The 26,796-nt window shown below is 47.9% G+C and overlaps 1 protein-coding gene across 1 annotated transcript in view; it reads right to left on the reverse strand.

Annotated features, from left to right (window-relative positions):
* CFAP91 (cilia and flagella associated protein 91) overlaps positions 1–26,796 on the reverse strand; it is a 449,409-nt gene that overhangs the window by 352,443 nt on the left and 70,170 nt on the right. The window contains exon 3 of the mRNA XM_078656654.1: positions 7,485–7,618. Within this exon, the coding sequence (XP_078512780.1) occupies positions 7,485–7,618 (134 nt within the window). The remainder of the gene's footprint in view (positions 1–7,484; positions 7,619–26,796) is intronic.

A 26,796-nucleotide genomic window follows, 5' to 3' on the forward strand; every position in this document is an offset into this window, starting at 1 on the left:
GAGCCTGAAGCTCACTTACCCTCCTTGCCGAGGTAATTGCAACCAAAAAGACCGTTTTAAAAGAAAGAAGCCTCATGGGACACTTGTGCAAGGGTTCGAAAGGAGATCCCATCAAATAGGTTAACACAAGATCCAAATCCCAATGAGGAACAACAAACGGAGAAGGAGGGAACTTATTAGTGAGACCCTTCAAAAATCCTAAAACCACTGGAGACTTAAAAAGAGAGGGCTGATCTGGCAAACAGAGAAATGCCGATAAGGCTGAAAGGTACCCCTTGACCGTGGCAACAGCAAATCCTTGTTGCGCCAGAGAAAGAGCAAACTGCAAAATGTCAGACAAACGAGCCTTCAAAGGGTCAACATCCCTCTCCCTACACCAAGAAACAAATTTAGATCACCTATACGAATAGATGGACTTAGTGGAGTCACGCCTGGCAGAAAGAATGACGTCCACCACATCGTGAGGGAGAGAAAAAGAATTCAAGTTGCCCCGTTCAATCTCCAGGCATGAAGGTGTAATGTCTGGAGCTGGGGGTGTAGAACCTGCCCCTCCATCTGGGAGAGGAGATCTGCCCTGTGAGGGAGACGGAGCGGAGGGTGAGAGGAGCGGTGGAGAAGGTCTGTATACCACACCCTTCTTGGCCAATCCGGGGCGATCAATATGACTTGGGCCCGGTCCTGGCGAATCTTCCTCAGAACCCGAGGAATCAAAGGTATGGGAGGAAACGCGTAAAGGAGTTGATTTCCCCAACTCAACTGAAACGCGTCCCCCAAGGCTCCTTGCATCGGATACTGGAGACTGCAGAATGACAGGCAGTGAGCATTCTCGCGAGTGGCGAACAGGTCCACCCGAGGACTCCCCCACATGTGAAAGATGTCGCGAACCACCTCCGGGTGAAGCCTCCACTCGTGGTCGGCTGAGAACTGCCGACTGAGACTGTCTGCACGTACGTTCAGAACTACGGCCAGATGATTTGCCATCAGACAAATCTGATGATCCTGAACCCAGGACCAGAGACGCAGAGCCTCTCTGCAGAGACACTGCGACCCCACTCCTCCCTGCTTGTTGAAGTACCACATCGCGGTCGTGTTGTCCGTCAGGACCTGGACCGAACGACCACGAAGGGAAGGGAGGAAGGCCTTGAGCGCCAAACGTATCGCCCGCAATTCTAGAAGGTTGATGTGAAGCAACCTTTCCTCTGGAGACCAAAGACCCTTGACCTCCAGATCCCCCAGATGAGCACCCCACCCTAGAGTGGATGCATCCGTTATCACTGTGGCCACCGGAGGAGGCAACTGAAAAGGCTTCCCCTGAGACAGGTTGCCTTCCACGCCCCACCAAGACAGATCCGCCGCAGCTTCTCTGGAGATCCTCACTGACTCCCTGAGATCTCCGTTGTGCTGATACCACTGCCTGCGGAGGCACCACTGGAGTGCCCTCATGTGCCAGCGTGCATGGTTGACCAATAGAATACAAGAAGCCATCAGACCGAGCAGTCGAAGAACCTTGAACGACCGCTCCATTGTAAAATAAAGGAATCATTTCCTGTATGTCGCGAATCCTTTGAGGTGGAGGGAATGCACGACATACAGTAGTGTCCAGTACCGCACCTATGAACAGGTTGCGCTGGGAGGGCACCAGGTGAGACTTGGGTACATTTATCGAAAAACCCAACCTTTGCAACAAATGAGTTGTCTCTTGCAGATGATGGAGCACCTTCTCTGGAGACTCTGCTTTGATCAGCCAGTCGTCCAGATACGGGAATACCGGTATTCCCGACCTCCTGAGATGTGCAGCCACCACTGCCATCACCTTGGTGAAAACTTGAGGCGCAGTAGTAAGTCCAAACGGAAGGATCGCAAACTGGTAGTGTTGCGATCCCACCGTAAAACGGAGATACTTTCTGTGCGACTTCAGAATGGGGATGTGAAAATACGCATCCTGCAAGTCGATCGACACATCCGGTCTTCTTCCATCAGCGCTTGAAGAACCTGTGCAAGTGTGAGCATTTTGAACTTCTCCTGTTTGAGATAGAGGTTCAAAATCCTGAGCTCTAGGATTGGCCGCAACCTGCCATCCTTCTTGGGGATCAGGAAATACCGGGAGTAGCACCCCTGACCCCTCTCCTGCTCCGGGAACCACCTCTATCGCACCCTTTCTGAACAGTGCCAGGACTTCTTCCTGCAAGAGAAGCAGGTGGTCCTCCGAACAATAACCTTGGCAAGGAGGGTAATTGGGAGGGAACTCCTGGAAAGGAAGTGCATGCCCATTTTCCACGAGATTGAGAACCCAAAGATCTGATGTAACCGATTCCCAATCCCGTAGAAAATGAGTAAGCCGACCCCCTACTGGGCCCGCATGATCCAGAATGGCGGATCTAGGGCTGCTTTGCTGTTGTAGGTGGGGGGTGGGAATTAGAGGAGGAAGTAGAGGAGGAGGAAGCTTGGCGTCCACGAGCACGTCCCCTTTGTTTGCCTCTGTAGGATTTATACAAAGGGTTCTGTTGTTGCTGTTGTTGTTGTTGGCCTTGCTTAAAGGAACGAAAAGTGGATCTACCAAATCCTCTAAACTTCCTAGTAGCAGAACCTCTAGTTTGAAGACCCAAAGATCTTGCTGTAGCCCGGCTATCTCTCCAAAGCCACATCAGCCTTCTTCCCAAAGAGGCCTGTACCATCAAAAGGTAAGTCCATTAAAGAGGATTGAACGTCCGCTGAAAAATCTGAAGATTTTAGCCATGCAGCCCTTCTGGTGGCAACAGTAGAACCCATAATCCTGGCAACAGAGTCCGCTGTATCCATGCCACTCTGAATGACTAAGCGGGCTGCAGCTTGAGTGTCGGAGACCACTTCATTAAAGTTTTTCCTATCATCCTCAGGAAGCTTAGATGATAGTTGCTTCACAGAGTCCATCAAAGCATGAACATATCTCCCTAATAGACAAGTAGCATTAGTAGATTTTAGAACCATGCTACTTGATGAAAATATCTTTTTAGCAGATTGGTCCAATTTCTTAGAGTCCTTGTCTGCTGGTACTTGAGGAAATAAACCTGCTGATCTATTAGAACAAGCGGCTTGTACCACCAAGCTCTCAGGAGAAGGATGTGAAGAGAGGAACTCGGGGTCACCAGGAGCCACCCTGTAACGTCTCGCCACAGATCTTGAAACCGCAGGAGCAGTCAAAGGTTTCTTCCAAACTTCCATTATTGGCTCAGTTAAAGCCTCAGTGAATGGAAGTGTAGGCTCAATAATGAATGAGGGTGAATGTAAAACCTCTGTAAGAATATTAGGTTTATATTCAACAGTAGGTAATGTCAAATTAAGTAGATCCGCAGCCTTTCTGATCACTGTGTGGTATTCCCTGGACCTCGATCTCGCTCTGGATCTCGATCTCGAAGCCGATCTCGACCTCGACTTCGATCGCGACTTCTGTCTCGACTTCGAGCGTCTGGACACCGACCTCGAAGATCTATCAGCTTCTCTTCCTTTCACCTTCACTAGAAGAAGTTTAGCTTCACGTTCACGTAAAGCTTTAGGGTTCATCTTGAAGCATGATTGACAGTTCTTAACGTCGTGATCCGATCCGAGACACCATAAACAATCACCATGAGGATCGGTGATCGACATCTTGCGAACGCATGACCCACACTGTTTGAACCCTGTCTTCCATGACGACATCTTCGACGAAGAAGGAACACTCAACAGATGAAACAGTAATATTAAACAGAAGAAGATACTAAGTATCGCAGAAGATCCCAGAAACCATTAGCGTCGACGACGCGGAAAAAAGGGAACTGACGTCATCACGCCGACGTGGGTCTGATAAGGAGTCGGCGACGTCAGGCGGAGTCGTGCGCGATGCCGTGCTCCTATGACGTCGTCCACGCCGGCGTGCTACGAAGAAAAATTCCGAACGTTGCTGACGCAAGGGGGATATTCACAAGGTGAGGAATCCATACGGCAGATGTATCTATCAGAATGCTTGTTTTTATGTTAATCTTGACAGAAGTGCAGGATTGCATTGCCCTGGACACGCACGCACACACACAGAGGCATGCACAAACACACACACATGCTTTGACATACACAGGCAAACACACACACACACACACACACACACACACACAGATGCTTACACATACACAGGCAAACATACACAAGCATGCACACACACACAGACGCCCAGGCACACACACACACACACACACAGATGCGCATACACGCCTAGGCATGCACACACAGTCCCTGGTGCGCACACATATACAGGCATCCACACATAGGGACGCACACATCCCCAGACACAGATGTTTTCACATACACGGGCAAACACACACACACACACAGATGCTTTCACATACACAGGCAAACACACACAGATGCGCACACACGCCCAGGCACGCACACACACACTGATGCACACCCACACAGATGCGCACACATACACAGGCACACACTCATAGGCACGCACACATACACAGATGCGCGCACACACACGCAGGCACGCACACACACACAGATGCATTCACATACACAGGCAAACACACACAGGCATGCACACATACACATATGCGCACACACGCCCAGGCACGCACACACCAAACACACACACATACATTCATGTTTCCGTCTGCAAGGCTGCGAGAAACAGTCAATTCCAAACTCAACAAGTAGAAACCCTTAGTGCACAATTTGCACCACAGCTGGTATTCCGTTTTAGATGCAATTTCTTTTGCAGCACATCGGGATGTACACGGCCCTTGGGATACAGAAACAGTGTCCATCAGAAAACAAGTAACACAGATTAGGAGGCAAGGTCAGCTTTCAGTCTGCAGACCTATCCCTAGGGTTACGTAGCCAATGTACACTCATTAATCATACAGCATACAGGTTAGAGAGATCCAGACCTACCAGTTTATAAATTTTTGTTCATCGCCTAAAGAGGGGCAGTGCCGGGACTGAGGTACTTTAAATTCACCGCCTCCAACACCAAACAAGATGGGACCCTCTCCATTGTTGTCTGGTCACCTGTGAGTGACTCTGTTGATTTGCAGAGCAGTGTGGGAATAGTTTGTGGGACCATTGTCTACCAATCCACACTTCTATTTCGCATTGTATGGACTACTACCCACTAAACAGATTTGCCAATCAGGCGGCGTTGGACCCGCCAGAATCAATAAGTACCGGTTGTTTACCTGGAGTGGACATCACCTCCACAGCAAGGGACCTTTCACTAGCCTAGCAGCACTCTACACCCTCTTTGTGACAAGCCCATGATCACACGTAACGTGCCGACCCAAAATATGAGACGGGAGGAAATTAGATCGCCACAACAGCGTAAAAAGGTTTCCAGCGTGGTTGAGGAAACGTATGGCGGAAACTAAGTAAAGCAGTGACCAGATGCAAAGACATTATTAATTCATTGCCTCAGTTAAGGGCCCCGCACGTGCTTTCACCAAGGAGCATGCCGATGAATGTGCTTGGTAACCTTTGCACTAGACAGCCGCCACCCCTCACTCCCTCTGGCATTTTCTGCTGGAGCAGCTGATGTGATTATCTTGCCAGCGTCTGTGATCCTAATACATGAATTATTTATATTACTCACACACGAATAGAACACTATGTGTGACGTTTTTGATCTTTTTGAATAAATCTTTTACATTTGCATTTTTATTTTAAAGTTCCATTTTTCATTTAGTTATTTATCATTTCCATATTTCAACAAAACATTTCAAAAAGACATATCAAGAACAAAAACATTTACAAATAATTATTGCTCCTCCCTTCCAGACTCATTCATGCACACTATCACTAAAGATCTTTTCCTAGGATGATGAATGTGTATGAATGTATGTATGAAAAAGATCTTTTTGAAATGTTTTGTTGAAATATGGAAATGATAAATAACTAAATGAAAAATGGAACTTTAAAATAATAATGCAAATGTAAAAGATTTATTCAAAAAGATCAAACATGTCTCAAATAGTGTTCTATTCGTGTGTGTGTAATATACATAATTCATGTATTAGGATTAGCAGCACTGGCATCTTTTTTATGACACATATTAGGCAGGGTTTGGCCTTGCTGCTTGGGAGCCCATACCCAGTGGTGATTAATAAGCGTCTGTGATGCCTTTGTGGCAGCTTCAACGTGTGCCCTCAGCAGGAGACGTGTTTCTATCCTGGGGTAACCTTGTTGTGTGCACACAGCACTGCCTGCTGTCTCGTCTGACAACACCCCTCGCCTGCAGCGATTTTATTAGAACAAAGACGACACAGCGTACCTAGCACGCCAGGATTGTATTGTGTTGTGTTAGCATTTACATAGGAGGCATTGAAGCACTTTTTGGCGAGTACCCGTTGCTCCGGGATCCAACGTGGGTCACGTGTTAGGGCCGTTCATCGCAGGTACAGAGGGGCTGGGCACCAGGAGACGCGGCGTCCCCTGGAGTGCGGGCACTGTGCTGAGCCGTGGAGAAGAGTCTTGGTACGCGCGCACCGCAGAGGAACAGGGGCAAAGGCACCCCCATTCCCACCAGTGGCCAGCACGCTCGCTGCTGCGCGTGCTGGCCACCGGTGGGAATGGGCGGAGCAAAGGCGGGACATGCGGGACTTGCCCAATTGCGTCTTTAAAAAAAAAACGCGACATTCAATTACAGGCGGGCAAAGCAAACCCACACGCACGAGCGTGTGGGTAGCTCTCTGAAGCCCTTTCAAGAGGTCTCGTGCTGCGCAAGCACTGTTGCTGCGCACTGCAACGCTAGGCGCGAGACCTAAAAAGGTTTTAAAAATGCAGGACAAATTGCTTTTTGGAAGGGACGTGTTTAGGGCCTTCATCAAAACTGAGATTTGTTATGTTAAGTATCAATGTTTTGCGCCTGAAATCCAGTGGCTAAAACACTGAAGAGTTGCTGACTCCTGAGTTAGGGTGGTAACACGTTCCCAAAAAGGAAGGCTTTATGGGGACATCAGCCAATTCTCAAACAAACGTTAAAAAAAAGTTAAACTTTTTTTTTTTATGCAGCCCCATTTCCTTTCAGGAAAACGTGCTGCAGTTAAAAAAAAGAATTACAAAAACCACGATGGCATCCAATTGTATTGAGTCATATACTACATGAACATCAGTGAGGCAGGTCAAACTGCAACCCACCACAATATAGATTTGTGTGGACTGATCTATTAGTACATTGGTCGGTGCGCTAATTTCTTTTCCATTCGCAAAAAGTCAGTGTACAATCTGGGGCCACTTTTTGTGAATGGAAATTTTGGACATAGTTTTGCAGCCACAAAGTAAGCAATTTGTATGAACAAGTCAACTTCCATGCGCAAATAAGGGAGAATCAGGTATTTGGTCGCAATGCACTGCCACTGATGCATAAGGATGCATTAACATTTTAGTCCAAGCTTTTCCATTGGTTCATCTATTTAATCAACATTATCTAAATCGCCGCTACACATATCAACACAGCTAAGCACCAAATTTACACTAACCGGTATTGTGCAGCATGGCCTTTCCATCGTCGATCAACGGACTGTGGTGGAGGGTTTTTTAGTTCAAGACATAGACTGTAGCGTGGATGATGGGGGAGGTTACTAAACATGTCTGGAAAATCTGGAACTTTTTTCTGGGTTTTTTGGCAATAAAAAATACAAAAAATAGATATGATCAATTAAAATGAACAGCATCAAAGTTTAAAATAATCTCAAATTAGTGCAATACTCCCTTTATTTTTTCACATACTTTCGGACAGAGATCCCATCCCTACAGACCTCAACAAGCCTCTTTTGTATTTCCGCCTAAATGGAGGTATAGGAAGCACAGTCTGTACGGTGCTTTTTCTAGGTGCCATGTGGCATACATACATGCCCTTAGGGCATGTATGTGCGCCACATGTGCACACATGCATATTTATGGGGTGCAACAGGGTGTCCATTTGGCACCCTTGAACTTGCATGCGCAATTTGCGAGTACCTATTGGGTACTCGCAAATTGCGCATGCAATTCCCAATAATTCCCATGGGCCTTTAGGCACACAGGAATGAATGGGAAACCAGTCCTTATTTGTGACTCGCGAATTGCGAGTCGCAAATAATAAATATGTAGGAATCGCAATTATTATTGCGAATCCTACATACATTACATTTTGCAATTCCATAATGGCGAATCGGTAAAATTAGCTATTATGGAATCGCAAAATCCAATATTGATACATCTGGCCCTTAGTGTGAAGCTCACCATGGATTTCCATGAAGACAAAATGAACTATTTAGATCTTCATTTTTATATAACGGATGGGATGGTTCACAGCACACTCTCCATTAAAGCAACATCTTGCAATGCGGTACTTCATGCTACCGGTGCCCATGGCAAATCGGTGATTAAAAACATACCGCTTGGTGAAATGGTGAGGATAAGACGCAATTGTAGTGAGAGCAACAACTTATAAAAACTTTCAAGTTGTCTAAAAGATTTCAGGAAAGTGGGTATGATCATAGGATCCTGGACATGGCAGAGACAAGGGCATCCAAATTGGAAAGGGAGGCCACATTGAAAGATAGTAGCAGGATAAAGAACAACAAAGTGCATAACAACAATCCCAGATTCGTCACACAACACACCACATATAGTGACAAAATCTTTAGGTTTTTCAAAAGGAACTGGCACATACTACAGGAGATCCCCAGCATGCAGAACAGCATCAAGCCTAACCCTTCCACCACTTACCGAAGAAGTAGTACACTTAGGAATGAACTGTGCCCTTGCTATGTCACAACAACAAGACAGAAGGACTATTGTTTCCCTGAGAAGCCACCAGGCTTTTACACATGTAACACCTGCAACATTTGCGCATATGGGATCCACAAGATTAAGGAATTTGTGTTTAACAGCCCCTGCAAATTTATAATAAAACATTTCATTAATTGCAACACCACCTTTGTAGTGTATGTGGTGGGATGCACATGCAATATGATCTACGTTGGCAGCACCAAAAGAAGTCTTAAACAACGTATACAAGAGCATAGGAGGGCCATAATTAATGGCAACCGCAGATATCCCCTGGCGGAACATACAATGATAACGCATCCCGGAGATCAGAGTTTCTGGTTTCATGGGATAGATCAAGTGAAGGCTGACAGTAGAGGAGGAGATAGGGAACTCCTGCTCAGGCAATGTGAGGTGAAATGGATGTGTCGCTTACGTGCAACCAAACAAGGTCACAATACAGACAATGAAATGCATTCTTTTCTACATTGACATAGGGCCAGGGAGCCGCTATGTAAAATTGTATAAATACATTTCTGAAAAAACAACTGTCAATGCTGTGTACAAATGTGTTTGCAGTGTTTTATCATCCCGAAGACACTATCATATCATAACCCGGTAGTATTAACATTACAGATACCACATTACACGCCACCCCCATATAGTTGGAGATTTAATGCGAAAGCACTCATAGACGCTACGTATGCAGATATCACTGACTACTTCATAAATAACGAACAATCGACGGACGATCCATGTCTATTGTGGGAAGCATTCAAGGCGACAATACGCGGTGTTTGCATTAGCACGACCACTGGAATATTACGTGACATAAGAACACAGTTATCACGCTGCGAAAAAACCTCCGCGAACTAGAAACTACATACGATAGCCCTCAGAACACGACTATGATGGGCGACATCAGACAAACACTAACAGAATACCAAACCTTTGCACAAGACGAGATCAATTATATATATAAGCGACCCTTGGCTAGAAGATTTGGCGAAGGTGGAAGGGCAGGTAGTGTACTGGCCGCAAAAATACATGAAAATAAGGTCCCACAAACCGTAATACAGGTTACAAACCAAAATGGCAACAAATGCACGGATATGCAATCAATATTGGCTAGTTTTGTGGACTCTTACAAGACACTTTACACAGCTCAGCCCACCACATCTACAACTGAGGTACTCACATATTTGGCAGATGTGGCCATTGCGTGGCTATCGGATTCACAAAGACAGTATTTGTCTTAACCGATAACTGTAGAAGAAGTGACAGACACAATTAAAATCTTGCCAAACGGTAAAGCACCGGGGCCAGACGGCTTCACTGGAGAGTTCTACAGAGCATACGCTGATGTGTTACCCCCACACCTGGTGAGGATGTATGGAACGGCTTTTGAGACTGGTGTTTTGCCCCCGAGTCTGCGCGAAGCAGTGATAATAGCGTTGCTAAAGCCCTCTAAGAATCCAGAAAATTGTGACTCATATAGACCACTGTCCCTCATTAATGTAGACTCTAAAATATTAGCGAAACTGTTGGCTAATAGGCTACAGCCCCTCATGACTAACCTAGTACTGCCTGACCAAGCAGGCTTCATTCCATCTCGATCCACCTCACACAACACAAGGACGCTATTTGCTATGGCGCATTACCTGTCCCCCAATACTAAAGCTGTCGCGGTTATGTTGGATGCTGCAAAAGCCTTCGACTCCATAGAATGGCACTATTTACTCGCAGTATTACAGAGGATGGGATTCCCGCCAATCTATACCCAATGGATAAAACTCTTATATACGAAACCAGTCGCCAGAGTGCGAATAAATGGCTATATCTCTGATGCATTTGAGATAGAACGTGGTACAAGACAAGGCTGCCCCCTCTCCCCCTTGTTATTTGCCTTAGCTCTGGAACCACTTGCTTGTAAGATAAGGCAACTGCACCATCATTCGGCTTTGCAGTTCCCGAGCCACCCACTCCACATCTCGTTATACACGGATGACATGGTGCTATATGTCAGAGACCCAGAGCAAAACCTGCCTTCCTTAATACGTGAATATATTACATTTTGCGGAAATTGCGGAAATTCAGGCTTACAAATTAATTGGGACAAATCCTCTATTGTACCTCTTACTGATAATACTATGCCGCATAATATAGACTTTCCCATAGAATGGCAGACAGACCCTTTCAAATACTTGGGTGTATGGTTTCATAGAGACCCGGTACTGGTGATACGCACTAACTATGGCAGAGTTATATCTGACATAGAGGTAAAAGTGGGCAGATGGATACAACTCCCATTCTCCTTAGCAGACTGCATACCGTTGGTCAAGATGGTGATATTACCTAAACTACTCTACTTATTTAACAACATACCTATACGGCCGCCAATGGCAGTTTTCAAAAGAATTACATCGATGGTATTGAAGTTAATATGGGCAGGGAAGCAGGCAAGAATTGAATTACGTACACTTACTTTACCATATGCTAAGGGAGGTCTAAATGTACCAGATTTCTACCTGTACTACTTATGTGCACAAGCGCAATACGCCATTTACTGGTATCATGCAGTCCCCTACTTGACTCACACAGCGGTGGAAGAGGGAGATGCTTCTCCGACCCCATTAGACGCGATTGTGACATATAAAAGGACACCTTTACATGGACGTGACATAAACACAATTGATACAACTGCTAAAGCCTGGCAAACATTAGGAAAACTAGCGAACAAACTACCTCTGTATGTGCCGGCCATGCCACTGCATAACCATCCTGAAATATCAGTAATGAATAAAAAAATAGGTATGGCCTTACTACAACAAGTGGGAATAGCCACTATAGGAGACCTATACACTGATGGAGTCTTTAACACTGACCAAGACCTATCCTACATCCAAAACCAGACCCTGCTGTTTAAATTCAACTATCACAGATTAAAGAGGGCCGTAAAGGACCTATACCCGGAATTTCCCAAAGAACCCGCACAACTACATTCACTACAACATATCATCACATCACCTAATACCACACATTTGGTATCCCGGCTCTATAAGTTAGCACAAGATGAAATAGGCTACACATCACAAAAAGCTTTGAATAGATGGAATGCGTACCGGACAGATCCAATAACAGAAAAAGAATGGTTAACGACATGCACACTAACACAACTCTTGACCCCGAATGGGAACCTTAGGATACTACATGTTAAGTACTTACACCAAACATATCACACACCTGCCAGGCTTTATAAATGTGGTATACGGCTGGAGGCGAGATGTACTAGATGTGGATATGATCCGGCTGATTTTTTACATTTGGCGTGGGAATGTGGTAAGATTAATGATTATTGGAAACAGGTAACTGTAATGCTGACTAACATGCTTGAGACGCAGGTGGCCTGTACTGTGAGAAGTTGCCTGCTGGGACTGGTACCAAACGTGAAGCTTTGAAACGCAAGTTCTGCATGATAGCACTATTGCTTGCAAAACGTAGAATATCTTTATGCTGGGACAGTAAACAGACACCAACTATTAAACAGTGGTTGGCTGACATGGCACATTGTCAGACCACATTGCATACGTATGAGGAGGAACTACCAGCTCGTTCGAGACCACGTGACTATTGGATATACCTCACAGAATACTTAAAAACCCAGGTAATAAACGATAATGCTGACTAAGTTCCTGCGGTGAGATGTATAAACGCACATGTTCCTAAACCTGCCCTCTTGTTGAATATGTACAGTGTATAACAAGGTATCCGAAGAAGAATGTTGTAGTGCAATGGTTGTAAATTGCTGAGTTTTTGTGTTGATATTATGAAAAATCAATAAACAAATTAAAAAAAAAAAAACATTTAGGGCTGCACAAGTGTGTTTCTCTCCCATCAATCACGTCACATAGTGCACATGTCCTATAAGGCTGTTGGTAGTAGTTGAGGAGGGGATTCCCTTTGGCTATCCCACCAATTAATCAGTACTAATCTGGTATAGATAAGTACGAGGTGGGGAAGATGTTTGACGGGAAGGCTTAAGGAAATAGTCATGTCTATGTTGGTGTTTTTGTCCTGTGTGGGTTACGATGTGTCTTATGTGTATATATGTGACTTGATTTATGTATATGTCTTTTTGATTGGGTTTTTATATTAATTGGTTTTCAGCCCTGGTGAAGTTGCCACGCTTGGCAACGAAACGCGTGGCCCAGCTGTTCTGTTGTAATAAGGAACTACACATGAAAATTTAAAAAATGAATCATTGTTTTTTTTAAAAAACTGCTACGCTTACCTTGACTTCATCATCTGACGCACCTCCTATTGCTTTATGTATTGAGGATCTGACTAACAGGGGCATTGTACAATGGCGGGTGCCGGAGTGTGCAAAGAACACTTTAACAAAATGAAACTACCAACCGCAACCTATCCATCGGGCCATTTCTGAAGCAAATGGGGCCCTCCTGCCACCCAGAGCTCAGATCTCTACCAACTGGAAGAAACACTGAAGGAAGAGACTGTCTTGCTGCACTGAGGCATCAGCATAGAGAGGCTGCACTTGCTGGCTAGTGACTGTACCTCCTGTGTCCTGCTCAAGGGAGAAGCCATATCCAGAGTCTAGCAAATCCAAAAGAGTCCACGCGCCAGCTGACTGGCCTCCTGTTCGCAGCACAGGGATACAACAGCTGAAGAAGCCTGCTGGGGCAAGTTGGTAGCACACATTCTTCAAGCCACTACCACCACTGCCATGCGGCAACAAGGAATAAGACCTGATGCACCTGAGTGCTAGAGAGTACTGTCGGAGAGCTGCTGGGACCCTCAGACGGTGAGTTATCGACCTAGGAAGGATTGGCCTGTGAATGCAACACTCGATGACTGGAAGTCCAGTGGCGACTGGATTTCGGTCAGATTAGAGAGGGCTTTGTGGGACGCAACCAGGACCACCTCACCATCTTCGTGGACCAAGGAATCCCCAAAGGAAAACCCGGTCGACCGCATTGCATCCATAGCATCTTTCTTCCTTTACATCAGGAACACTCAATAACAATCCATTGCAACAAGGATAATGGGCTGGGAAATGCTTGTAGACTGCTTCTTTTGTGGAGGTAATTGTTTCCAAGGACCTGGCTAGTTCCCCTGACTAGCTCCCTGCCAGAGTTGGTCGCCCCATGTACTTTTACTCACCCCATTGACACTTACCCAGTTTTCATAGAAACATTTTTTAGGTGTCAAATTTTTTGAATTTGCCAAGGCTTGATCGTGGTGGAGTAGAAATACTTTGATTTATTATTACTTGAAAACTCCATATATCCTGAACCCACTGGTGAATCTTTTTTGTTCTAGTGTTTAAATTCTTACAAGAATACAGTCTATTTTTATAAATTGGAGTTCTTGATTTCTTGAGTGCTGTATCGATTTCTTCAATTGTTTTGGTGCGGTTATGTGCTTTACACTAGTTCATCTGTGTAAGTCTAGCTGCTCAGTGCCACAGCTACTCAAGGTTGAGTTGAGGGTTTCATGAACAAAACCTACTGGACCTAAAGGGGTTGGTAAGTGTATTACACAGTGAGGTCACACAACCACACTATACAATATACCTATTTCCTCACAGCCGTCAACAAGGGTTTGCAGGCTGGAAAGCTAATTTCATTGATTAAAAAGGGCCTAACCTAATCAGAAAAGAAATTCTAGAATGAGGAAATGTACGCCCGAATAGACCCTGCAGTTCATACTAAAGACTAAAGGCCTGATTTATGGTGTAAATGCGTTTATTGTTACAGCAAATCACATAGACAGAAGGAAAAACCAGCTTAGCAGGGCATTGTAACTGCCAGCAATTGTACTTCGGCCGTGAAGCTTAAGATTTAACTAACAATTGCCCCCCTCCACCCTTAATCACAATTCTTGGGATAGTAATGTTATGCATGGTTGCCATGGGGATCTATATGCGTCATATTGAGCTGACAGGGTAAGGATTAACTTTTCCATGTCCAGAACGTGCCAGAGGCTGTGAAGCCAACCGAGGTATGTTGGTGTTGTTTCTGTGCCCCACAGTGCCAGAATGGTCTGGTTTGCCGCTCCTAGGGCTTTACTACGTCTCCTACGCAATGTAAATGAGAATGGGAGGGCATTGGGGAGACCTACGATAGTGTAGGGAGAATTTAAGTCAGAAGATGGGTGTCGATATCGATTGACACGGATTCCCAGAATGAGCTCAACTTAGGACATTCCCACCGAATGTGAGTAAGAGTGCCTGTAGCCCAACAGTGTCACCAGCATTCATCACTGTGGGCCAGGTTACCCCATATGGAGTCTAACGGCAGTCAGGTACCAATAAGTGCCGATTTCCGTGGCTGTTTCTACACTACTTGTATTATGTGCTGAGTGTCGCGCTCTATAGTATATGTCATTCAATTATTTATTGGCTAGTGGCCTCCCCTGTTCAGCTTCCCGACGAAGTTGTGTGGGGGATCTATGTTCAGCCATTGAAGGGAGCACACAATGTATAGATTTACGAGACTATGTGCGTGTCAGTGCGTTTAGCGAGAAGTCATTTTTCAAACTTCGTCAATGGTCTCTGAGCCACTTTTCTTACCGATGGATGCATAACCCAGTGTCTGACCTGTAGGTAATGGAACCGTTCAGCTTCAGGGACAGCTAAGTCCTTCCGTAGATTATCAAAAGGAATAGGGCCCTTCTCGTCAATAAAGTGCCAAATAGCTCGGCAACCGGTCTCCTGCCAGATTCGAAAGGAGGGCCCCAGGCACAGGGCAAAAACTGGATTACCCACTAATGGGGTCAGGGGGAGGGGTACGAGATGGTGGACAGCCCCCCTTTGATAGCCCGATTGTCCCCGACTCTCAGCAGCAAGCCCATTACCGGGGATATATAAAGACTCAGGGCTCTGTGCGCATGGGTCAAAAATTGAATCTTCCCAACGACGTCCTGGTGATTGCCCGGTCCATGAACAACTACGGTTTCTGCAACTCCGCCCTGGACCATTCATCCAGGTAGCAGAGTTGTACTGACTGATCTAAATGAAGTTAGCTCGAGACTCCCAACCCACCCCCCCTCCGCATGTGGGCACCAGGTTAACTCTTCTGTATGCGAAAGGCATTCACCTGGCCAGATAAAGTGTTGTAGGAGACCTGTAAGGAGGCGATCATGCTTGGTGGGGCATCAAAGGAATAATCTGGAAGAAGAAGAGGATCCTAGGGAGGATCGTCATCTTTAGCGCCATTATTTAGCCCAGCAAAGGCAGTGGATAAGGTTGCCAATGGGCCAGATTGACCCGCACCCGTTTAAATAAGTCTTGATAATTAACAGTTCTTATTTTCTCTGGCATCGGAGCCAACTGCATCCCTAAGTTTGGGATAGAGTCACTTTCCCACTGGAGTGGATGCTTCTGTTTTAAATATGCCATTGTGTCTGGCGAAACTTATACGTTCAGGGCCTCCAACTTGGGGAGGTCCATGCGGAAGCCAGGCGCCTCTTCAAATGCCATAGTGTCTGGCGAAACTGATACGTTGAGGGCCTGCGACTTGCGTAGGTTCATGCGGATGCCCGGCACCTCTCCAAACTCCTTCATCTCCCCAGGAAATACGGTAGGTTGACCCAAGGGTCATCCAAAGTGACCAGAACATCATCCGCATATAAGCTTATAAGATGCTCTTTCCCCGCAAACAGCACCCCCTTAATTTGGGAGTGATCCCTCCCTCTCTGTGCAAATGGCTCCATATAGAGCGCAAATAAGAGTGCCTCTTCTTACCGGGAAGAATGAAGAATTTGGTCTGTTCACACTTACTGTAGCTTTCGATGTCCCGCAATTATTCAGGATCTAGGAGCGAAAGCGCTCCCCAAATCCAAAGCTGCCCAGTGTCGCCTCCAGGTAGGCCAATGCACGCATTCGAAAGTTTTCTTTGCTGTCGCCTGATAGTAGCATTGTTTCACGTTTGACTCGATTGGACTTGTCGGTAATGTTTATGAGTCATTTCGTACTGTCAGCGCATTGTCTCTGGGAAATGAAGCCCGTCTAGTCCAATGCCACCAGACCCTGCACAAAGGTATTAAGTCGGGCCGCTAAGATGCCAGTGAACCGTTTGGCATCAACGTTTAGCAATGAAATGAGTCTGAAATTCACACAATATCGACTATCCTTACCAGGCCTAGGGTTGACAACAACTGTGACCTCTAGCATCGAGGGCGGAACTGAGGCCGGGCCAGTGATGGAGTTAAAAAGCCTTGTAGGGATGGGAGTTAGCTCAATCAATCAATCAGGGGTTTGTTAAAGCGCGACTACTCAACCGTAAGGGTCTCAAGGCGCTAGAGGTGGGGGGGTGCAGGTTTTATTCCATCAAGGAGGGGGTCTGTCGAAGAGCCAGATTTTGAGGTTTCTTGCGAAGATGGGGAGCGATGTTGTCTGTCTGAGGTGGAACGGAAGGGCGTTCCATGCTTTGGCCGCGAGGAAGGAGAAGGAGCGGCCTCCCGATCTGGTCTTTCTGGTGCGGGGGACCATGGCGTAGGAGAGCTGGGCTGATCGTAGGGTCCTTTGGGGTGCGTGGAATTTGAGTCGGCTGTTCAGGTATGCTGGTCCGGTGCCGTGGAGAGCAGAAGATCTTACAGACACACGCTGGGAAAACATCGGGCCCTGGAGACATGAGAGGCGTCTGCTTGGATATGACACAATGACCTTCTCTATGCCTATCAGGTGATCGAGTACCGTCCCCTGCTCCCCCAGTCAAGTAGGTTATGTTCATGTTCTGAAGGTAACGTGCAGGTTTGCCAGAGGGGTGATGCTGTTCCGAATAGAGATCTTGGTAGAAGTCTCTAAATTTGGATGAGATCAGGCCATCCTCTTCAATAAGCACCCCTTCATCTTTCATGCAAGAATCCACCCAGTGACCTGCCTTTGGGCTCTGAGCTTATTTGCCAGCAACATCCTGCACTTGTTCCCCCTACATAAAAGGAGTGTTTTAATCGCATTAGGGAGTATTCAGCTCTGTCTAAATCTAAGCTTGCCAGCTGCTTCCTAGCATCCTCTAGCTATTGCTCTAGTTTGAGCAGCTGCTGCTGCAGTTCCTCTAGTTTGCCCCTCTTTAATTTGTTCTCTGCTGCAGATATTGCTATGAGCTCACCCCGGATGACCGCCTTTAGGCCATTCCATTCCATTGAGGCAGCCATATCAGGGTTATATTTGATTCCAGGATAATCAGTAATAGCTGTTCTGATCTGGCTCACCACCCCTGGGTACTGGAGGAGTGTTTCCCACAATTTCCAATGTCTAGGGGGGGCCCCGGCCTGTGGGACACGCACCAAGACACCAACCGCAGAGATGATCTGAAAGGGATTTGGGTTCAATTTCCACCAAGGTGACCAATTGCTGTAATTCCCTGGAGCCTAGAAGGTGATCGAGACGGGCATAAGACCTATGTGCATGACAGTAAAAAGTATAGTCCCGGGTGTAGGGGTGATGCTCCCTCCATAAGACTTTTAGGTCCATCTCTTGGATCCAACCGACACCCTCCGACGAAAGTGCTCCCGATCCCCCCTCCCTGTGGGCTGAGCGGTTGAGGTAGTTGTGAAATACCAGGTTAAGGTTGCCTCCAATTAAAACAAGGCGGTTCTGTGTAGTGAGAAAATCTGCTATGGCCGTTTGTATGAACTGTTCTCGTCCCTCATTCGTGGCGTAAAGAGAACCCACAACAAGTGCCTGAGTGCCTAACTGTATGCAATACACAAAAAGATAACCCCTGATTGCCGCTAATTTGGGTCCAACCCTCCCCCAGAAGGTTTGTGAGAGCAAGATCGCTACCCCTGCCACTTTAAAGCCTGTAGAGCAGAGAAATTGGTGCTGGAAGGCTCTGGATTTTGGCTGGTGCTCATCTTCCAGGGTCAAGTGTGTCTCCAGGAGAAGGCAAAGATCCGCCTGCATATGCTCCAGATATGAGAGGACGGCATGCCTCTTGACAGGGTTGATAAGCCCTTTCACATTTAGAGTAACACCTTTCAGGGAGTCAGCTGGCATCGGTTAGATGTGTGTGTGTCAGCATAGTGTCCCGGAATACAGGCCTGTTGATGCATGTGACATGAGCCATCTAGGTGAGGGGGACAAGGTGTGGAATTATCTCACTGTGTAGCGCACAAGGTGTGTGTGGGGGTACCCTTGAAAGAACCCCAACAACAAACATAACAGAATTAAAGCAGTAAATTAGAAACAGAGTCAATGTCCCTGGAAAAGGAAAGGCACCAGTAGGTAACAATGCCAGTCCAGAGAAAGAGAGAGAGTTAGGTCTATGGCTGGCTAGTCGCCCCTCCCCTACCCGGCCCCTGCCTGAGCCTTCAATACCCAGAGCGAGAAACATACTTACTATCCTGGTGCTTCAAGACTTGTCCTGTGACAGTGGTTCCTCTGCCAACCACTCCCGCACCGCTCTCCTCTCGTGGGCTATTGTGGCAGGGTCAGGTTTCATGAGCCCACTGGGAGCGTTGTTGGGGTTTTTGTGCTGTTGTGGACATTTGAAGATCAGAGCCATCGGATCCCTTGATCTTCATCAGGTTACAAGCTTCTGTAAAAGAGCGGAGTTGATGAAGTTCCCCTCCCACGAGACGACAAGTCGGAAGGGATGACCGCAGGAATACGAGATGTAATTGTCACAGAGGAAGGTTGCTACGGGACGAAACTCCTGTCGTTTCTGGGGCGTGATAGCGGAGAGTGTAGGAGAGTGGGGTCTGCAATCCTATGGTCACTCCAGATTTTTGCTTTTTGCTTCACTGGTTTACGACTTTCCCTGGCTGTGGGCCTGCTAATCAGACCCACAGCCTAGCTGTTCTCTCTCTAAATTGACAACCATGTACTTTAGGTGCATTTACCAATTGGTACTGGGCCACCTTATCAGTCCCTGTACAGTGTACCTTAGGTATCCAGGGCATAGGTGTACCCAGGGCCTACCAGGGGCTGAAGCATGTATTATGCCACCCCTGGCTGGCCATCTAAAACTGACACAACTGGCTGCATGATAGCTGGGGCAAGGTGGTGTAATCACCCCTTGCTATAGATATAGTATACCTATATCTAACCCTAAAATGGACACATATATTCCTATCAGTCACTCCTATGGCAGGCCTTATCAATCCTGAAGGCACAGTGCTTGGAATTATGTGAGGTGGTGTTCTGGCATGAGCTGAGCTTTCGGAACCAAGTCCTTTAGCTGTTTCCATGATAACGCTATACCATATACTCTTAAAGTGCATTATCAACCTCGCGGTTAAATGCTGACTCTGGTGTAACATTATCAAAACATGTCGAGTAAGGTGTCATACGAATTGGAATACTACCCTTTCGCCAATTCTGGCGACGGGGGTAGCATTCCACCCTTCTAGAGGGACACGACATGTATGTAACTGTGAACCCCGGTTAAAGTTAACTCGAGCCTTGGCATCACAAAATGGATGCTGCCACCACAGACACAAGTCTGACCTCCTGCTGCTGGGGGTCCTTCCAGCAAGGGAGGCTTGGACAAAGGGTTTCCTGCCTTGGGAGGTGCTAGCACCACCCCAGACAGGATTTTTTGTATTGAGGTAGGGAGGCCTGAAAGGAATGAGACATGCCTGGGGCACACAAGGTGGCCTGTGCATACACCGGTTCAAACCAGTTGCTGGGGCACTCCAGCCCCAGCTCTGGCGCGAAAACCGGACAAAGGATAGGGGGTGTAACCACCCCCCTTCCTGGTCCCACCCAGGGGATGGACCTAGTCAGTAGTGCAGCCCCCTTTAGCAGGCTAAAGGTAGGAGCTGGTCCCATTCCAAATTAGATTAATCCTGAACTACTCTACAAGAAGAAACTCTGGACTTCGACGTTCTGCTCCACAGAAGACTGAAGAAATCTCCCTTGTGGGCAAGGAGTGTCCACCCTGCAACTGCAGGCACCATCAAGCGTCCAGCGGCTTCACTTTGTCGTCTTCCCTCGAGGATCCAGACTTCAGAGCCCGACGAGACCCGGATTCCCAGACCTCTCCGACCTCAACTCACATCTGCAGCAAAGCTGAGACCCGTGGGTGCGACGAGACACGTGGGACCGGCCACCTTGAAAGAAACTGCACTTCGCTTCCAGCACAACTCCCGAGGTAAACTCGACCAAGTGCTTTGGGGATTGAGAAGCCCCAGCCCCGAGCAGCCCCTGCACCGAAGATCAGCACTCCAGCTTCCACGAGATCTGCGTGGGGCCCTTCTGCTTGTTTGCTGCTCGACGCGTTGTCTGGTCACTTGCCGGCTGGCTAGTGGCCTCCTAGACGACGAACCTTGAAATCTTCACTGCTGGTCTGGTTGCTCCAGACTGGCCCTTGCTCCCTTCCAAAAGAGGGGCACTCCGGACTCTCCTAGTCCGCACCAGACGCCTTTTCCACTCACCGCGTGGGTTGCCTTTGCCAAGGCCTGTTGACTCCAATCCCGGATCCGACACCGCCGACAGCGAGAGCCTGCGTGGGACAGCTCGTGCCTCCATCCTGGTCGTCGAAGACACCTCCTGGTCCACGTGGCTGCAGAGTCAAGCGTCCACTCTTCACCTGATCGCGACGACGACAAGGTGTCATACTGGTTCCTTCCTGGTTCCACACCGGTCACTGGCTAGTGACTTTGAACACAGTCCCCTCTGCTTTCAGGTCCTCTTCTTCACCGATCCACCCTTGGATCGCACCGGACATCTTCCTCCTGGTCGCCTGCAGCATCTTTTCTTCCAGGCTCCATAGACTTCAACGCGAGAACCCGACACACTTTGACACCTATGCACCCGCAGCCCGTGGGTGAGGTAACGAGAGCATTTCGGTGCTCAAGGGTAGTTTAACTGTCTTAGTGTCCAGTTCCACAGTCGTTTTAGTCCTAACTAGTCAGGATTGTCCGTACTCACCTTTAACTTGAACTGTACTGTCCATAGACGCTGTTACGCATCTCGCGTGTGAGTTCACACTCTGCACATGCGTCCCGTGGGCCTCCTATTACTTACCTAGAGTTAGTGTAGCGTGGTCCCATCGATCCTACAGCCTCTGGACAGCTCAATTCCTTCTATCGACTTTCACAATCCACTTTCTTAGTATATGGTTTGTCGTGCCCCTAGGGCACCATTGTAATTTCATGCAACTTATCGTATTTTTCCTAAGAGATTGTCATGTGCTTAGCCCTCTGATCTCATAAAGAGTTCAGAGGTGATTGTTATTAATAAATATACTGTTTATTTTCATAACAACCTGTGTGGTGTCCTTTCATCTGATATTCAAGGGGTTATATTGTGGTAAAACAGCTGGCTTCACATGCCAAAAGAGTTTAGCCTAAGACTGCTTTGTCCATGCTACCATTAGGATAGCTGGTCTATAAGGTTGACTTACAACCAATCACCATAAGGGTTGTTTGGACTGATACAAGGTGATCACTAGAACTAGTGAGCATCATATATCAGGCCAACTTCTCACATTGGTGTGCAGCGGTTGGGATTTGAGCTTGCTGTTGTTTTTACCAAATATAATTTTGAAATATCATTTGAAAGATCACATAAGGTACTCTAGGTACATATAACAAGCTTAGAAATACTCTGAGTTCTACTGAACCAGCTGTTGTAGTAGAAAGGGCCTAGCACACCCTGACTACAACTCTTAGCAAGGGATCAGTAGGAAAACCCATAGTGTAGGTAGGTGCATCACTTACACCTCACTAGAAAGCATGTCTACCCATGGAGAGTCTTCAGAGACTCCCCTGGTGGTTAGTGACCCTCCACAGGTCCTTTCCAGATATGCAGCTCTCAGTTTCCAGGAGATGAGACAATTGTGTACCTCCAGGAAATTGAAACAGGGTTCTAACCCTACCACTCCTTTTCTGTTAGGTCTCTTAGAGACATATGATGCCAGAAGGGCTGCTACTGCAGGCCCCTCTAATCCAGATGGGAGCATGCCCCCCTTAGAAGGTACACCTGGTGATCCAGACTCCAACCTCCCTGAATCAGAGAATGAAGATAGGGAGTGACCGTCCTGACTCGCTCAGAAGCGGTTGCTCCGCACGCTTCCCTGCTCAGCTGGTATCGTAGCGCTTTGCTGCTCTTTGCTGCCATCACCATTTGAACTCTGATCGCATTAACAGCATCTGTGCTCTGCTCGCATTGATTGTGGTTGCATTTAACTTCCTGATTGATTTTTGTAGCGCTTTTAGTGCATAGCCCACATTGCGCGTACTGTGTCTTGTGCCTGTGTGACCTCGTAGCGCTATATCGGAAAGCTCGCATTGCTGGCTAATTGAAATTGTGCCTGATTGTGCCGGTGCCTCTGCCCACATCTTTGCATTATTCTTGCCTGTGCCCCAATCTCGTCCTGTTTCGATTTTGGTTTGCTGCCATTTTGTTGTTGTTTTGTTGCCTTCCAGCCCGCCTCTCCACCCCGCTCCCGCCTCCCAGCTGCCCCTCCCTCGCTCCACCATCCCCCCACTATCCACTTATGACAGTCACACCTACGCGCAGCGTTCACGCGCTGCGGTCGCGCCCTATGCGCGCCGAAGGCGCGCCAAAGGTAAGCCCGTCTACGCCCGTCCGTACCTGGACCGCTCCCAGCGCCAGACCCCCTGCCCCCCGTAAAACCCACTCCACCCGTATAACGTACGACGCCGCTACCCTCTCAGCACTTAACCCCGGCCGACTCCCAAACTGCTACCAAGCCGCCCCAGGACACACCCATGGACCCTTTACCTGCCACTCCTGCAAGTTCGACTGCATCAAAACCCACACCAATTCCACAAACCCCAAACAGAGCTCCGACACAAACCACCTGAAGTGCATCCTGCTCAACACCCGCTCGGTCCATAGACACGCCATTGAACTTTGGAACCTACTCGACACTACATCGCCGGACGTCGCCTTTCTCACAGAAACATGGATGAACGCCTCATCAGCACCCGACATCGCCATAGCCATCCCGGACAGCTACAAGATTATCCGAAAGGACCGCATCAACCAAACAGGAGGAGGCATCGCCATCGTCCATAAGAACACCATCCGCATCACGACCAGTTCCGGCGATAACCTCGCAGCCGCCGAACACCTTCACTTCCAGATTCACACCGACCCCAAGACCACACTCAGAGGCACTCTCATCTCAGGTCAGCAGGACCCCGCACACAATTCAGCGAAGACATCATTGACTTCATCAGCCCACACGCCCTCCCCTCCGAGGACTAAATTCTACTGGGAGACCTCAACTTCCACCTGGAAAAGAACAACGACAGCAACACCACTACCCTTCTGGACAACCTCGCCAATCTCGGACTCAAACAACTTGTTGACACCCCCACCCACTATGCCGGGCACACGCTCGACCCAATCTTCACCTCCAGCAAGCACATCTCCTTCAATCACACCACAGCTCTCCATTGGACGGACCACAGCTGCGTTAACTTCAACTTCAAAAAGACTACGAACCACAACCACCCACAACCAATTCCCCGCAGAAACTGGAACAAAATGAACACCGTCCAGCTCTTCACATCGCTTCACCAAAACCCTCCTGCCAAATCATCGGACCCAAACCATGCAGCCACCAACCTCTCACAATGGATCACCCACAGCGCTGACGAATTAGCACCCCTGAAAAACCATCAAATCAAGCAAAGTAGCAAAAGAGCACCCTGGTTCAATGATGGCCTCAAGAAATCCAAGAAGATCTGTTGCACCCTCGAGAAAGCCTGGAGAAGAAACCCAACCACTGACAACCTAGCCACCTTCAAGAACGCCACCCGCAAACACCACCAACTGATCCAATCCACCAAGAAATCAGCTTTCAAGGATCGACTCGATAACAACGCCCACAACAGCAAGGAACTATTCAACATCGTCAAAGAGTTTACCAACCCCAGCGCCGACACCAACGACATCACTCCCTCCCAGGACCTCTGCGACTCTCTAGCCTCGTTCTTCCACAACAAAATCGCTGACATACATAACAGCTTTGGAGACCAGTCCACCCCACCCACCTCCGAACTAAAGCCCCCCTCCAACAACCTTTGCGTCTGGAACCCAATCACCACTGAAGACACCATTCGCCTGATGAACTCCATCCACTCAGGATCGCCAACCGACCCATGTCCCCACTACATTTTCAACAAAGCAGACTCCATTATCGCACTCCATCTCCGAGACGTCCTCAACTGCTCCCTCAACTCCGCTACCTTCCCAGAAAGCTGGAAACATGCCGAACTCAGTGCCCTCCTGAAAAAACCCACAGCAGACCCCACTGATCTTAAGAACTACCGCCCCATTTCGCTCCTCCCATTCCCTGCCAAAGTCATTGAGAAAGCCGTCAACAATCAGCTCGCCCCATTCCTCGAATCCAACAAATCCCTCGACCCTTCACAGTCCGGCTTCCGAGCCAAACACAGCACCGAGACCGCCCTCATCGCAGCAACAGACGGTATTCGAACTCTACTGGACAACGGAGAAACAGCTGCCCTCATCCTACTTGACCTCTCCGCAGCCTTCGACACAGTCTGTCATAGCACCCTTATACAACGCCTCAGCAACGTCGGAATACAAGGAAAAGCATTGGACTGGATCATCTCATTCCTCGCCGGAAGAACCCAGAGAGTCCGCCTCCCCCCTTTTAGATCAGAGGCCACCGAAGTCATCTGCGGCGTACCACAAGGATCATCACTCAGTCCCACCCTCTTCAACGTATACATGAGTCCCCTCGCATCCATCGCGCGCCAACACAACCTCAACATCATCTCCTACGCAGACGACACCCAGCTAATCCTCTCCCTCACCAAAGACCCAAACACCGCCAAAACCAACCTACACGAAGGGATGAAAGAAGTAGCCGAGTGGATGAAGAACAGGCGTCTAAAACTGAACTCGGACAAAACGCAAGTCCTCATCTTAGGATCATCCCCCTCCGCCTGGGACGACTCATGGTGGCCTCCGGCCCTGGGAAACGCACCAATACCAACGGACCACGCACGTAACCTGGGCTTCATCCTGGACTCCTCCCTCTCGATGACCAGACAAGTCAACGCCGTCTCATCATCATGTTTCAACATCCTACGTATGCTCAAAAAAATCTTCCGTTGGATCCCCACCGAAACAAGAAAGACGGTCACCCATGCACTGATCACAAGCCGACTGGACTACGGAAACACCCTTTATGCCGGAACCACAGTCAAACTATAAAAAAAACTCCAACGCATCCAAAACGCCTCAGCCAGACTCATCCTAGACATCCCCCGCCAAGCTCACATTTCCGGTCACCTAAAAGACCTCCACTGGCTCCCCTTCAACAAGAGAATAATGTTCCGACTCCTCACCCACGCACACAAAGCCCTCTACGACCTAGGACCCGAATACCTCAACACGCGCCTGTCCTTTTACACCCCCACCCGCCAACTACGATCGTCCAATCAAGCCCTCGCCGCAATTCCACGCATCCAAAGATCCACCATGGGAGGAAGATCCTTCTCCTACTTAGCAGCCAAGACCTGGAATTCCCTCCCCACCTACCTCCGCCTTACACAGAACCACCTCTCCTTCAGAAAACAACTACAAACTTGGATATTCGATAAGTAAAGTACCCCCTTCCCTCAAGCGCCTTGAGACCCTCTGGGTGAGTAGTGCGCTATAAAAATTTTAAACTTGAACTTGAAGAAGGGGATGTATTTGGGGATGAGGCAGAAAATGGGCAACCTTTAGTCAGCAGACTTACAAGGGCCAACTTAGACCTACATAGGGAAGGAACTGGGGGACCCCGAGTGCTGACCCTTAGCAGGCCTAACTTTGGGGTTAGGAGAGATAGATCTCCTTCTAGGGACTCCAATAGATCTGTGCACTCTCATGCATCTGCTCAGAGGAGAATCACTTCCCCTCAGAGGAGAGAGCATGAAGCAAAGATGAGGAAGGCTAATCTGAGGATCCAAAGGGAAGAACTTGCCCTTGCCAAGGAGAAGCTTGCCTATGCTAGAGAGCAACAGTTGAGTGGGGTTGTCCCCACTGGTGGCAGCAATAGCCCTAGGGATAGAGAAAGGGGT

The sequence above is a fragment of the Lissotriton helveticus genome, chromosome 8 (assembly GCF_964261635.1).
Source record: "Lissotriton helveticus chromosome 8, aLisHel1.1, whole genome shotgun sequence".
NCBI lineage: Eukaryota > Metazoa > Chordata > Amphibia > Caudata > Salamandridae > Lissotriton > Lissotriton helveticus.